The sequence below is a fragment of the Rhea pennata genome, chromosome 3 (assembly GCF_028389875.1).
Source record: "Rhea pennata isolate bPtePen1 chromosome 3, bPtePen1.pri, whole genome shotgun sequence".
Classification (NCBI taxonomy): domain Eukaryota; kingdom Metazoa; phylum Chordata; class Aves; order Rheiformes; family Rheidae; genus Rhea; species Rhea pennata.
Window position 1 is genome coordinate 14,990,328 of NC_084665.1, and position 13,686 is coordinate 15,004,013.

The 13,686-nt window shown below is 40.5% G+C and overlaps 1 protein-coding gene across 3 annotated transcripts in view; it reads right to left on the reverse strand.

Moving 5' to 3' along the window:
• The window catches only part of SPTBN1 (spectrin beta, non-erythrocytic 1), a 140,957-nt gene that overhangs the window by 26,018 nt on the left and 101,253 nt on the right, over window positions 1-13,686 (reverse strand). For all 3 annotated transcript variants that reach the window (XM_062571685.1, XM_062571684.1, XM_062571686.1), the window contains 5 exons: window positions 13,534-13,671; window positions 12,134-12,890; window positions 11,680-11,882; window positions 4,920-5,010; window positions 679-825 (listed from right to left, as the gene is read on the reverse strand). In XM_062571685.1, the coding sequence (XP_062427669.1) occupies window positions 679-825; window positions 4,920-5,010; window positions 11,680-11,882; window positions 12,134-12,890; window positions 13,534-13,671 (1,336 nt within the window). The remainder of the gene's footprint in view (window positions 1-678; window positions 826-4,919; window positions 5,011-11,679; window positions 11,883-12,133; window positions 12,891-13,533; window positions 13,672-13,686) is intronic.

The following is a 13,686-nucleotide window of genomic DNA, read 5'->3' on the forward strand; positions in this document are numbered from 1 at the left end:
AACCCATTGTCAGAGCTAAAGATGAGACCTTCTTTGTGTCCCAGAGTTCCAAACAAGAAATGGGGGCGAAAAAATGTACAGCGCATCACAGCATATTAAAGCCTTCAAAGGAACTCCATACAGGGCTGTGAATCCATTAATTGATCACAAAACTGGCTGTACTTTACCTTCACACATTAAGTTTGCATGTGGAAACTTCTAATAATTCTAAGGATTCTAAGGAACTAAGGATTCTAGTCCTTAAAGAATGAAAACCAACATGACAGCATTGGTGTCTAAATTCACTCACTTTCAGTGATTTGCTCAGCAAGTACTTTTACTTTGTTAGCACTTTGTTAGCTCAAGTTACAACATTTGCTACTTTTACCTTTTGCATATGAAAAAGAAGTTATACCCTCCTAACAGATAAGAAAGACTAGACAAACAAAACTACGGTGGCAAAATAGCCAGTAAGAGTTCTGTGAGAATATCTTGTAAAAAATATTTAACATGAATGAGAAATAAAAATGGGTTAGAAGGAGATGAAATGAAACAGATACTTATTCTACAGGAATGACAACTCTTTTTGCCTTAGCTGAACAGATGATTCAAGGTCCAGTTCTGGAGAGGAATATCTCCTGTCTGCTCATAATCATCTTCAGTAGAGGAGAGGGCATTTTTCAGATATTCTTGAATTACCTTTTCAATCTTCTCCAGCCATTCTTTGTTGGATGCAAGTTCTGCCATAAACGCCTGATGCTTGAGCCATTTGCTGTGCAGGTTCCTTGCCTCATCATAGGACATATCCTGGGCTGTGAGCATCTTTTCATTGATCCAGAGTGAGAGCTGAAAAGGAAAATACACAAGTGTTTGCAACTTCTCAATACACAAGTGTTTGCAACTTCTCAAACACCTGTAGTAGGGGCCCAATGCAAAGTATCAAAATGGCTCAGGAGTAAAGATTCAGAGAGGCCTGCTACAAGAAAGTGACCGAAACAGGAAAGCTGCATGAGATTCAGAGATTATCAATTGATTAACATTCAATTGATCAAGATTCAGGGTTCATTCAAGGATTCATCTCTTAGGCAGTTAAACAGCAGCCATCTGCAATATATAAATAACCTAAGGAGAAAGGAACTAACACCATCATAAGCAAAATCAAATATGCAGGTCTCACTCAGTTCAACCAGAAGAGAATTGGGGATGTGTTTATTGCTCACACTCTATTTTTATATGGCTTTTCCTTTCTGCAACTTTATTCAATGTGCTACTTAGGACTGTGACTTAAATGTCATCCCCACCCCCCTGTGGAGTCTTGCTAACTTCCCAGGGACACTGCAGAAGTACATGCTAATGAGATGGAATGCAAAAATCAGTCTCCAGAATTACCAAATAAAGCCCCCATTTTCAGGGAAACACTGCATGAGAAATTCTGTATTTCTACTTATATTGAACATTTTAAAAATAAAGGTGGTTCTGTACTATTTATTTACATTATAGTTGTATCTTTCCCCCATAATCTTTTCTCTGTATAGGTTTCATAAATAAAAAATTTATCTATTTATTCATCAAATCTCCAATGAGATTTTTGTTACTCAAGACATTCCTTTTCCCATTATGTAAAATCCAAATCTGATTTTGTTCTGATCTTCTGTAAAATATACAGATGCTAAGAATGATTTCCAAATCAACACTGGAGAAAATCAATACTTTAAGAAACAGCTTGTCTACCAAGGGAAATGGAATGTGAAAGTGATCATAGCAGCAAACATCAAATTTCCTCTTAGGATGAAAAATACATTCACAAAAACATTTACAGACCTTGCAAAAAGTTTTGTTTTCTGCATATTTAGAGTCACTTACCCAAGAGGGAAATGTCAAAACAGATTTAAGCTTTGTTTCTAGAATGCCACTTTTGCAATACATGCCATCCTACTTAGCAAGCACCACAATAAAAAAGGGAATCAGAACATAAGCAAGACTCACCCATTCACCACTGTTTACTCTGAATACTTGAACAACAAATTCATTCTACATGCATGAATGTTTTTAAAAATGTCCCTTAAAGGCACTGTTAAGCTCCACAAAAAAGGGAAAAGTTATCAGACCGATCAAAAAACTCCTTGCCTATCTTTCTATCATCTAAATAGAAAAATGATCATCTTAATGAAGACCTCTATAGGCATCAAAGTTTACAGCTGCAGCAGGCTACGGTGTTCCTTAATATTCAAAGGTTACATTAAGGATTACTGCATAACCCTAAATTAGTGGTTGTGCTCCTGCCTTGCTGCACAGAAGACAGATGCTCTTCTCTATAAATTGCAGTGCTTGTCTTGCACTGTTTGCTTTTACTCAGCCACAGCATTAATCCTTCTGAGGATTTAAAAGTGCTTCACAAAGGTAGCATCAGCTCTATTAACAGATGGGGTGAAGTGAGATATATGTGATAAGCAATATACAGTGGTAGCCAGGATAAAACCCACATTTCTGACTTTCAGAATCTTGTTATGCTCCTTCTGATATTACAGAAGTGCAAATGGAGCATTTTCAGGGCAACTATTAAAATCAGGATTTTGAAGTGAATAGAATAGAAATGAATAGAATCACTGGAAACCAGCAAAAGAGTAATTCAGTGAAGGAGTAGATTTAAAAAACAGCAATAACAAAAAACAATAATTCACAAAAAAAAAAAAAAACAGTGCCTCAGAATGACACTTGGGATATTTATTTCTCTAGAAAACCACAAGTCAGTTGTTAATGCCTGTACAACTAGACATTAAGTTCCTTCCCATCTTCTGCACCTATACTAAATAATTTTCTTTCTACCATCAACTCCCAGGAGACTACAACACTCTGCAAAGAAAAATTCAGTCACAAACCAAAGGAAAAAAGTAAAAATGAAGAAACCCTTGTAAATGTGGCAGAGCAATAAGGAAAGGTGAAAAAGTACCACTGTTGCTCTTCACCGACACTGTAAACACCCAAACTGACACGGTCTATCTCGCTGCGAAAGGTTCATAGACGGCTACGGTGCATGACCAAACCTGCCGCCACACTCACCGAACAGGCAGAAAATTTCTGACATGTGGAGTCTAGCCAAACTCCTCCAGTCTGGCGTCCCTAGAGAAATTAGCCCAGACAGCACTGAGACCTCTAAGCGCTTGCAGGGAACATCAGCTTTAATCTTTTCTAAGGCCCATCATGGAAGAGCAGGCGGCCAAAGAAAACGAAAGGGCAACATTTATCACATCTCTTCTTTGCAGGATTTTGTTGCTGTTCCACTTTATTTCACTCTCTCAGCCAGTTTATCTAATACATTCATATTTATGAATGTGAGAGTCAAACACAGAGCAACACTCCAGTGCTCACACGTGACAGCAGACCATACTATGAACAGCAAGAAAATCTGCTGCGTTTTCCGCCGCCCGCAGCCCTTCTTGCTGCACTGTTGCTGCGAGCACGGTCCTATTGCCTCCTCGAGTGCCGCTGACCCTGCTCGCTACCCGACTCAGAAGCCAGAGAGAGGAAGGGGACACGGGCAGGACCTCAGCTCCTTCCATCTTCCCAGGACAGGGCAGTCCGTGAAGCGCTGGGAGGAGGCAACACTGAGCTCCGAAGAGCCGAGAGCCTGAGGAGCCGAGAGCTCGTGCCTGCGCTGGAGGGGACACGGCCCCTCGCCCAGCCGGGGTATCACCAGGCACCGCGCGTTGCACCAATGCCCGATTCTACGTTTCATTACGTCCATCTGCTAGGAAAGCGATGTCGTCCAGTCAACATCAAGACTAACGTCCTCTCTAAACAAACGAGGGGAACTCATAACATTCTGGTATCTTAATTTCTGTCTTCGAGGCTGTATAGTCGAAGCCCCCGTGCTTTAGTGAACGGAGAAAAACAACAGAAAATGCATTCAGGAAGGCTAGACACTAGATCTTCTACATTTTCCTTTCTCAATCAAAAATACAGAGGAAAAAACAGATTCTAACAAAAACAAACCTCATTCATGCAGAAGCTAGAAGTCCATAAGCCAGAGGGATATTTGTGCTAGAAATGGTAGAGAGGAAGGAAGAAGCTGCTGCTAGTAACAGCAGAATTTTTGCTAATCTGTCATGTTTTTACTATTGGGGTAGTAATATTTGAGCCAAGTTAGCTTATGCAATGCAATTCCTCTGCAGGAAGTTAGACTGCTTCTAGGCAACCAAGCAGTAAACATCATTTGCCCAGTTTATGAGTGTCACTTTGTTTTTTCTTTGTATGAACTCTCAGCTGTGGGACAACTCCATTTCAACACACTACAACAACGTCCAGTTTCCTGTAGCTGGCTGAGATGTTCAGTTTATGCATTGGCTCTTGAAATTAAAAATATAGCTTTCACATAGTCATCTTTCTGAAGGTTTCAAATATGGACAGCTAGTTTTTAATACACATCACAGACAAGGCTCTTTATTAAATGCCATAATACTTAACAGTTTTAAACATATGCAAACTATCAGATAAACAACACATTAATCCTGCTTCTCTCATATTCCTAGCCTTCTGTTCTTCTAACCGGTGGTTTTCAGAAATCACTTGAAAAAATCTCCTGTCCCCAACCACATACACATACAGAGCCTCAGATAAAATTCTTAATGTAGGAGTTCGGTGCTAATCCCATCAGATTCTACATGATTAATTTATACCACAGCTGAAAATCTTTGCTGCTTATGGCAATTTTCTCCGTCTTTAGCTTACATGATGAAAAGAAAAAAATTAAGATCATGGTAGAAAATAACAGAAAAGATCAACTTTTGTAAGTTTTTTTTTTAATTGTTTACTTCACAGTAGGTATTACTGGATGACTTGACCAAAGAATACTGGGCGTTGTAGTCCTCATCATGTACGGGGGAAGGTGCTCTTCCGCAGGATGGAGTTTTTAAAGATAAAAGTGAAAGGACATAATTTACCTCTTGACAATCCTGAAGAAACTTTTGAAGATCTCTGTTATCCTTCAGTCTCATCAGAAGTTCACTGGCAGCTTCTCGGTTCTTCCTATGTCTATCCAAAAAATAACAAACACAAAAAATCCTTGAAATACGCATTTCATGAGAAACCATGATTTGATCATTTCTGTAGCCTCTCTGGAATACACAGAATGAACAAGTAAGTGGCACATATTTTGCTGCCTTTCAAATGAAGGACATTTTTGAAGCTCAGATTGCCTGTGTTATTTGATGTGCTTATTTAAGTTCAGCATGCATTTGTTTTTGTGACTAGTTAAATACACAGCACAAATTTTGAAGTCAGTGGGGTTTCACGGGAATGATGAACAGAACTTGGCCCACTTCATTCAAGGCCACAGGGTGGTTCATACTGTTTTGCCAGAAAGAAAATCATCTCCAAATTTGCAACAATTAGATCACATGTTACATAGCCCTTAAAAAGCGTGTAATTGTTGTAATACTCTTTAATATGCTTTAACTACGACTCCACACCTCTTTCAAGTGAACTAACCTGCAGTGGTTTATGCAGCCTTCCAAATGCTGTATTTAACAAACAACTCACAGGAAACACATGCATAATTTTTCAAATAGAAGCTTTCTACACCTTGGAATGTATTTCTTGGGACAGTTTAAGAGTAGGCTCATTACAGAGGAAGAAAGAGTTAATCAAGAAACTCTAAATGCGTAATTGTTTGTCTCTTGAAAGATGAGTTGTGCTGGCAACCCCATACGTTATTGTGGGTTCTTCAAATGGACACAATACCCTAAAGGCTGATTCCCAATGCATTTCTGAAAAAGCTTTTGACTGATGCTTCATCTGGAATAGTTACCCACTCCCTTGGTACTTTCATTATTTATGAGGCAATTTAAGTGGAGGAGATAGAATTAAGATCATTTTTATTTATTGCTCGTTGTGTACGATTTGTTCATATTTCATAGCACACGATCTTAAGGTAAAATATTGCTGTACTTAGTAATAAACTAAGATAAATATGGATAAAGGGTTGGAAATTATTTTATAGGGTGGTAATTTATAAGATGATCTCAGCATATACTAGTAATAACTAAATAAATCCATGCTAGCAGAAACCTCCAGATGCTCATAATTTACATGTTGACAAGACCTGGATTAAGATATACATTTTTCTTGGTCTAAAAGAAGTCAACAGCAAGCTCTCTGGGATGAAATTACTGAGTTCAGAAATATAAATAATATGGAGGGGCAAGTTTTACATAAAAGTAAAAGTACTGTAGGCAGAGAAATAGGAAGAAAACCCTTTACAGGACCACAAACTGCTTCCCTTTGTCTCAGCAGCTTCCTCTGAATAACCAGGTAAGTGACATCTATATATATAGCTGTAGGTCAAGAAAACTGAGTTACAGAACAGACGGTTAGGAAGACATATGTAACCATCGAGCAGGAGTTTGGAATACAAGCCCAGGTAATCTTAAAGTTTTGATAGCTTTTATCTGAGAGAATGAAAAAGAAAGGACACACATAAATTGTGCCTTAGGAAAAAAAAATCTCTGTAATGTTGCTCACATCACTGGCTTTGATACCACTCTTTCCTGGCTAGTCTTTGTATGTTTGGGCACATACAGTGCATTACTCAGGTTGCTAAAATGAAGCACGGATTCTTTGGATGATTTTATCATGGTGATTTAACAGATTTGAGGCTAGATTACGTTTTAAATTCTTAGGTGTTTTGGAGAGGACATAAGTAAGTTGTGAAATCAAAAGGAAAATTTTCATGGCACTGAATCAAACAGCGTTCTTGAGCAGAGCAGTTCTTATGTTGAGAAATACAGCGTTAAAAAAAAATGACACAGCAAAAATATCTCCCAAAGAGTGTTGGAAATAATTGACTTTAAGAATTTTGAAGGGAAAAAGTGTGGGAATATCAAACAGATGATATACAAACATATACATACATACATATATATATATATAATTGTGCATGTATATATGTGTGTGTGTGTGTGTGTGTGTGTATGTATGTATATGACAGCATAACAAACACGATCTTTGCTGCTCAGAGTTATTTAACCCTAAATGGTCCTTTGGTATCCCTGATGAGCTGGAGTGAGATTGAAAGACAGGTACTCTGAATTTTCTTCTGGAGAGAAAATCAGACCAGAAAGACCCATCTCTGCTCACAGGAGAAACCATAAGAGTCTACCTCAGAGAAAAAAAAAATTCTACGAACAGTGACTGTGCCAGGGACAGGACATAAAGGATGGTTGGTTAAAAAAGCCTCCAATGGAGACTGTCATTGCACAGGAACATCTCTTCTGTTGAGCGTGTCTCCAAGAGCAGGCTGAGCATGCTGGCTGCCTTCTGCACCATGGTCTATGTTATTTTTGATCAGAGGGCTCAAAGGCCAGAGAGGCAAAGAACAATGACAAACTGTAACAGGGTTTAAACTGCGAACTTGTCTTGAAAAATATGGTAGCTGCAATCTGAGGACAGACACAGCTGCAACAGGCAGGAATTCTTGTACTTTCATCACAGAATTGACATTATTTTTGACTGCAACAAAGGGACTTCAAGAAGGGGATTCCTGTCCAGGACTGGCTATACCTAGACATTTTTAATTCCTTGTTAATGTTTCCCTAACCTATTCTTTAAAAGCCCCAGCGATAAAGATTTTAGATTTTTATTATTCCAGTGTATAACTATCGTTACTATTACAAAGTTTTCCATACCCTGTACTACCAGTATGTCATAAGGGCTTTAGATAAGATAAACAGGTAGACAAACTGAAGAACAGAACCCTTCATAATATACATTTTTGTTCAGATGCTAGAAGAGGTTGTTTGGCCACCCTGCTCCACCAGCTGGGTGTACAGGCAGCCCAGCTGAGGCAGGTCGGCACGATGGGTGACAGACAGGCCAGGTACACTGTGAACTCTGAGGAGTCACGAGAAGGTGCAGAACAGCACAAAGCTTGACACCTGGGGGTAGCCTCCGCCAGTCCCAGACAGGAGAAGACTAAAGGAGTGTAGCAGCGCCTAGGGTCGCATTAAAAAGGGGCTTCCCTGTGCACATACTGAAGAGTCAACCTCTGACTCAAGTGCCCAGGGTAAGCCAGACTATGTGGTAAACCAGGGATTGGGAGGATGCCCTAATCACTTACAAGTGGGGGCATCTTCCTTCCGTGGCGACTTTGTAAGAATCTAAAATAGGCAGATGGGATCTGCTCAGCACTAGCATGTGTCTTACTCAGACTAAACCAAGAGCAGAGCACCAGGGTTTGCCACAATGTTCCCAGGCTGTCTCTCCGGAGGCCCCTGAGAATGCTAACAATGCTGCAAACTGACAAAATTACTTGTGGTTTAACTGTAAAACTGTGGGTTTCAAAGCATCTGCAGGAATAATAAATCTTCAACATAGCATGCATGCAACTGCCTGCTAAGAATACTGAGATATGTGCAATGCAGTTTTAACCACCTTAGCTGTCAGGGCAAACAACAGGCATTCTCCTTTCTGACTTGGCAAGAACAAAAATTACCTCTGTTCTTTGTTGAGTAGAAAGTTGTACAAATACTAAAGTTGATGAAAAACAGACCCAGATCATAATCCGAGTCATCTCCACCACTGTTTTAAAACTAGAAGTCATTTTCAGAAGCTGAGAGGCCGTGATCTGGGCACTCAGACTCAAGGGATCCCCTTGTGCCCTTCCAAAAGAAAATGGAGGGGAAAATGATACCGCTGCAGCCAGCAGAATTAGCGGAACAAGTCACCAAGGCAGGGACAGCTGCACTGTGGACACCAGCCAGGTCCCTTGCTCTCACTATCTCCCTGGACTTAGGGACTCGCTCTCTGAGACCCCAGTAGGACCCCTTGGCCATTGGGCAAACCACAGGTGGGATCATCTATAGTAAATCTCCTGGGAAACCTCTAGGAGCAGCAGCTGCTGTAGACAAAGCAAGGGTCCATAGGGTCTCAGAGATCCCACCACAACTTAACTGCCATGGGGGTGCTGATGGCTTGCTCCAATACTCCTTCTTTCCTCATGATAGCTTTATTTGAATCCTTTGCCCATGTCCTTAACTCATACTCCTATTTAGACTTCCCCGAGAGCTGCACTAAAAGGTTGTGCTAAAGTGGTCTCTCCTATTAGACAGTTCCCCTCTGCTTCTGTGCTCCTCTCTCCTTCCTTAGCCTGAGGCCTGCCTTGCCTATCTAGTAACCACTTCAGGGTAGGGGCTGCATGCTGCTCTGTTGAGTACCAATGTACAACGGATCCTCCTCTCCCTTAGCCTGTAAGCTCTACTGTGAAAAAACACCATTAACAAAACTAAAAAGTACAAAGAGCTGCATATGGGAAGTATGGAGCACATCTGAACTTGTTTGTTTAGGTCCTTTGTTATACATCAGGTGGAGCCCTTGGTTGGTGGAACAACTTTTTGTAACATGAAAGAGGCTCCCTTTGCAGCTACTCCCACTACTCCCAGCCCTATGGCTTTGTTCCTGCATTTTATCAGACTTGCAGACTCAGAAAGCAATCACACAGATTTCCTGAATAGCAGCATACCGGATGATTTTTGCAGTGCTCCACATAAATAGCTTTGGAATCAAGGAAATGCACTGAAAAACATGGGATTAAAAAATAAAGCCTCTCGGACTGGCCTGGCATTAAGAGCAGGGACTCCAGCACATGTCCTGCACCCAGGACAGCCCAGGCGGCTGGCTCGGGTGCCATGGGGCAGGAGGAGCTGCACCAGGGGAAACAATCATCTGAGCTCCACAACTGTGGGCAGCAGGAGCCCCTCTGCAGAGCATGCAAAATAGAAGGCCTAAGCTATCTCTCACTCCAACTGCCCACTGTGACAAAAAGAGGCTGCAAGAACAAGCTGGACATTTGTTCCTATGGCCTTGGATCCTATCTTTTAATATTCTACAGGATACAGAAAGAAGATAACTGACCAGAAGGCCAGGATCAAATGGGAGAACTTAAGCAGAGGACGTTGAAAGCCAGAGAGAGTAAAGAAGGAAATTCTCTTACTTTCACCTTGGGTGAGTAGAGGAAGAGCTAAATGGTTCTTTGCATTTAGAGCTGGCCCTGTCCGCAGCGTCATAAAGAAACCATGCCAAATTTCTGACCTTCAAATAAATCTGACATCCTTCATGTCAGAAAATGCTCCCATGGGCAGGTCATATGAAGGCAGAACTTGTTGCAGTAGAGGAGGCAGCACCTCCAAACACTAGTTCTTCCATCCTCTCACTGGAAGCTCTTTGACTGAGAGATACCTTTTCATGACAGGTAGTCCACAGCTGAAGGGTATTAACATTTGGGCAACTGAAAAGTCTGCAATGCACACGAATGTGCTACACCACTAGTTCACCCTCTGTATCTCCCCCAATATATTTGTTGCTTTAAGCCAAGGGAAGCTGAGAATGAATGTGCTCACTGGATGCACTGACCATGTTCTGGTGTTGTTCAAAAGGCAAATGTCAGTGCTTCTTTTTATTATGGATAAAGTCTTCCAGGAAAGGAAATAGTGACCTTCATTCAAGGGACCTCAGGTTCTAGGTTATTGTGGCAGGGATCCCAATGAAGTCAACACACTCAGATCCTAGACTGTTTTCGTATTATTTTCATTATTCCTGGCACTTGTAGGTTCTTTAGGATCTAAAGAGAGTCAAGCTGGTCAAACAGATAACAAATGTGAGGTATCCTTGGGTTCAGGCTGTCAAAGGGCTAAGAGGTCCTCAGTACGCTTTAGGAATATCCTCCTTTCTTTAAGCCACAAGCCACAGCTAAAGCAAGTGAATGCACAGTATGCAGTATTTGCCAAAACAAGAAAAGCACAAAATTCCCTGCACTACTTCCATTCAGTTTCTCCTTGGAGATAAAGGCATCTGGCTAACTCTGAGCTTACCACCTGCTCTGAGATGATACCCACACAGGCTGCAAATCTAATAGAAAGGTCTTAAGTAACATCTGACCTAAATGTTGTGTATGAGCTTACTACTGTGTTCTGATATTCATGATTGGGAAGCGCCTTGAAAGACTCCATTATTATTCAAACCCAGACAAGAAAAAGCTATGCCTCATAGCCATCAAAACTGAACATTTGATTTTCAAAGAAACAGAAACTCCAAAAAGTCTATAGCAGCCATGCCACAGCTACAGAGACAAAGGGAAAGCCTTGTTCTAGGATGAAAGACACATTTGTACCAATGTTTTCTAATCTGATTTCAGAAGAAGGGCCAGACAACTTGGAAAACCTGATCAAAGCCAAGAGGGCGGCATAGATATAATGCTTATTAGACTCTTGAAGAGCCACATTCCTTCCTCAGAGGAAGGACAGGAATGCATTACTATGATTAAATCAGCTAGATGATAGCAGAAGAAATTTTAAGACTTGTGAAACCAGGCACAGCTATTGCTACACTCCCACCATTAATAATAAAAGGCTACTAATATTCCAAGAATTAAATTAATTATTAAATTAATTAATTATTAGCAAGAGTCATGCAGCCAAATTCTGAGTGGTGAGCTCATTACTTACTCTCTAGTAAATGGGAGCGGTAATATTTAATTAAAATTGGTCTAGTACATTTTTCAAACATTACAGTTCCTAACTTTTTCACAGGACAAGGAAAACAGGCATTTTCTAACATGTTACCTTCCCCTGGGATTCTGGTAAAAGCTCATCCCACAGAGAACAGAAGTAAAACATGAACAGTCAGATTCTACTATCAGTCTGACCTTACCTGTCATCAATAGAGTCCACTTTCTCTTGGATTTTATCAGAGTTAATATTCCCATCACTAACTAGCCTCCTGCCAGTCTCTACAACTGCATTGATCTTTTCCTCATTGGCGTCCATTGTGGTCATGAAATCTTCCTGTTTTTTAATAGCAGCTTCTGCTCCTTCCAAGGTAGTGGGCATTTCCGTGTGTGCCAAAACATATTCCTGTGGTAAAAATATAAATCAGAGAGAAAAAAGTATTACACTCAGGCAATGTTGTCCGCTCTAACAAGAGATTTACCACATATAAAATGAAGTGTCTCCTAAAAACAGATAACAGCGCAATACAAAAAGCAAATCACAGTTTGAAAAAAAAATTATCTGTTTTCAGCTGTCTTGCAAAACAATCTTGTTTGTTCGTTGCTTGCAGTATATGATATAAACCTGTGGAACTAAAGTATACTTAGACCACTTACCTGATTATTAAGAAATGCTTCTGCTTGCTTGGTGTCTCTGAGAAATAGCTGGTATGCATGAGACTGGGAGAGGAGATTTTGCCTGTTCTCCCACATTTTGTGAAGCTCATTCCATCCAGTGTCCAAAGCTTGCAGGCGCTGGCGTAAGAACATGTACTGAGCATCGGTTTGCCCTTGTGTCACCATCTCGCCCATGTCCCTCATTTTCTGATAATCTTCCTCGTAATTGTTGATTTCATTCTTAATATTCTCATGCTGAGTGAGCAGCTTCTCAGCCTCTGTCAATGTGTTTGGCATATCTTCGGAGGCAATTGCAGTCTGCGTTCTGGATAACCAAGACTGGAAGTCATCCAGATCTCTCAAGAACTGCTGCAGTTTGCTTGCCTCTCCGAGAGACTCTTCCCGGTTCTTCAGGGTGGTCTTCATTTCTTCCCAAACATCGTTGATTTCTGCAAGTCGTGAAAGGATAGCCTGAGCCTGGTCAGGATGCTCTGATTCCAACTTTTCCGCCTCTTTTTGCAGGTCACTTAGCTTAGCCTCAATGGCTACCAGGTCACGTTCCATGCCTGTCAACTTCCTCTGCAGAGCCATCACTCCAGCTAGATCGTTACCCAGATCTTGTGTGGATTCAATCACTTTGGTTTTTTCCCTGATCCAAGATTTAGTTTCATTGCATTCAAGATGGTAATTCTGGATACTCAGGGCAGAGATCAGAGCATCCTTCTTCCTGTCAACAAGCTCTCTGAACTGGCTCCATCTGCAATTTGTGAAGAGAGAAAGCAGAGAAATTACCACTTGTATGCAATAAGGGCAGAGGGTATGACAACAGTTCTGAGTAGGCTGTTGCTCACATTAGCTTGCTAAAGGGATGAAATAACCCAGCTATTCTGGATTTTTTTCAATCCTTTCCACATCATCAATAGTTTTAGCAAAACAACTATTACCCAAGCTATGGCATGTATTATTAGAATATGCAATTACCAGCAAGACAAGATCCTTGCAAATACAAATTTTCCCCAAATAAAAAATTGCGAGTCACATCTAAATGCATTTGAGTTCATTTTGAAGCCAAAAAATGAGTTCACTTGAAATGTTGTATGAGTTTTCTTTTTATCACAATAATCAATATAGTAAATTTCCAGCTCTCAAAAAAATGAAATTGATACACTGAGGACCTGATTGAAGTCAAGGGCAAAATTCTGGCTTTTAATCAAACATTTGAGAAACACAACATTTTTCCCTACAGTTAGGGAAATGCTTACAGTTAAAGGCTTATCTTGAAGGTATTTCAGATAACAACATCAGAATATCTAAAAAGATACATACAAGAAACAAAAATGGCCCTGCTCTACCTATTTCATTCAATGTCACTTTTTCATGAGCATGAGGCACTCACTTACCTTGTGTTGAGTTTATCTTGCTGTGCTTTGATCTCCTTCTCACTTGGATGGCCACTGTGCATTAGCTGTCTAGCAATTTGGTTCACCACTGCAACACGTGATGCCTGATTGTTCATTTCTGGTTCTAGGCTTTCAAATCTGGAGAAAATAAAA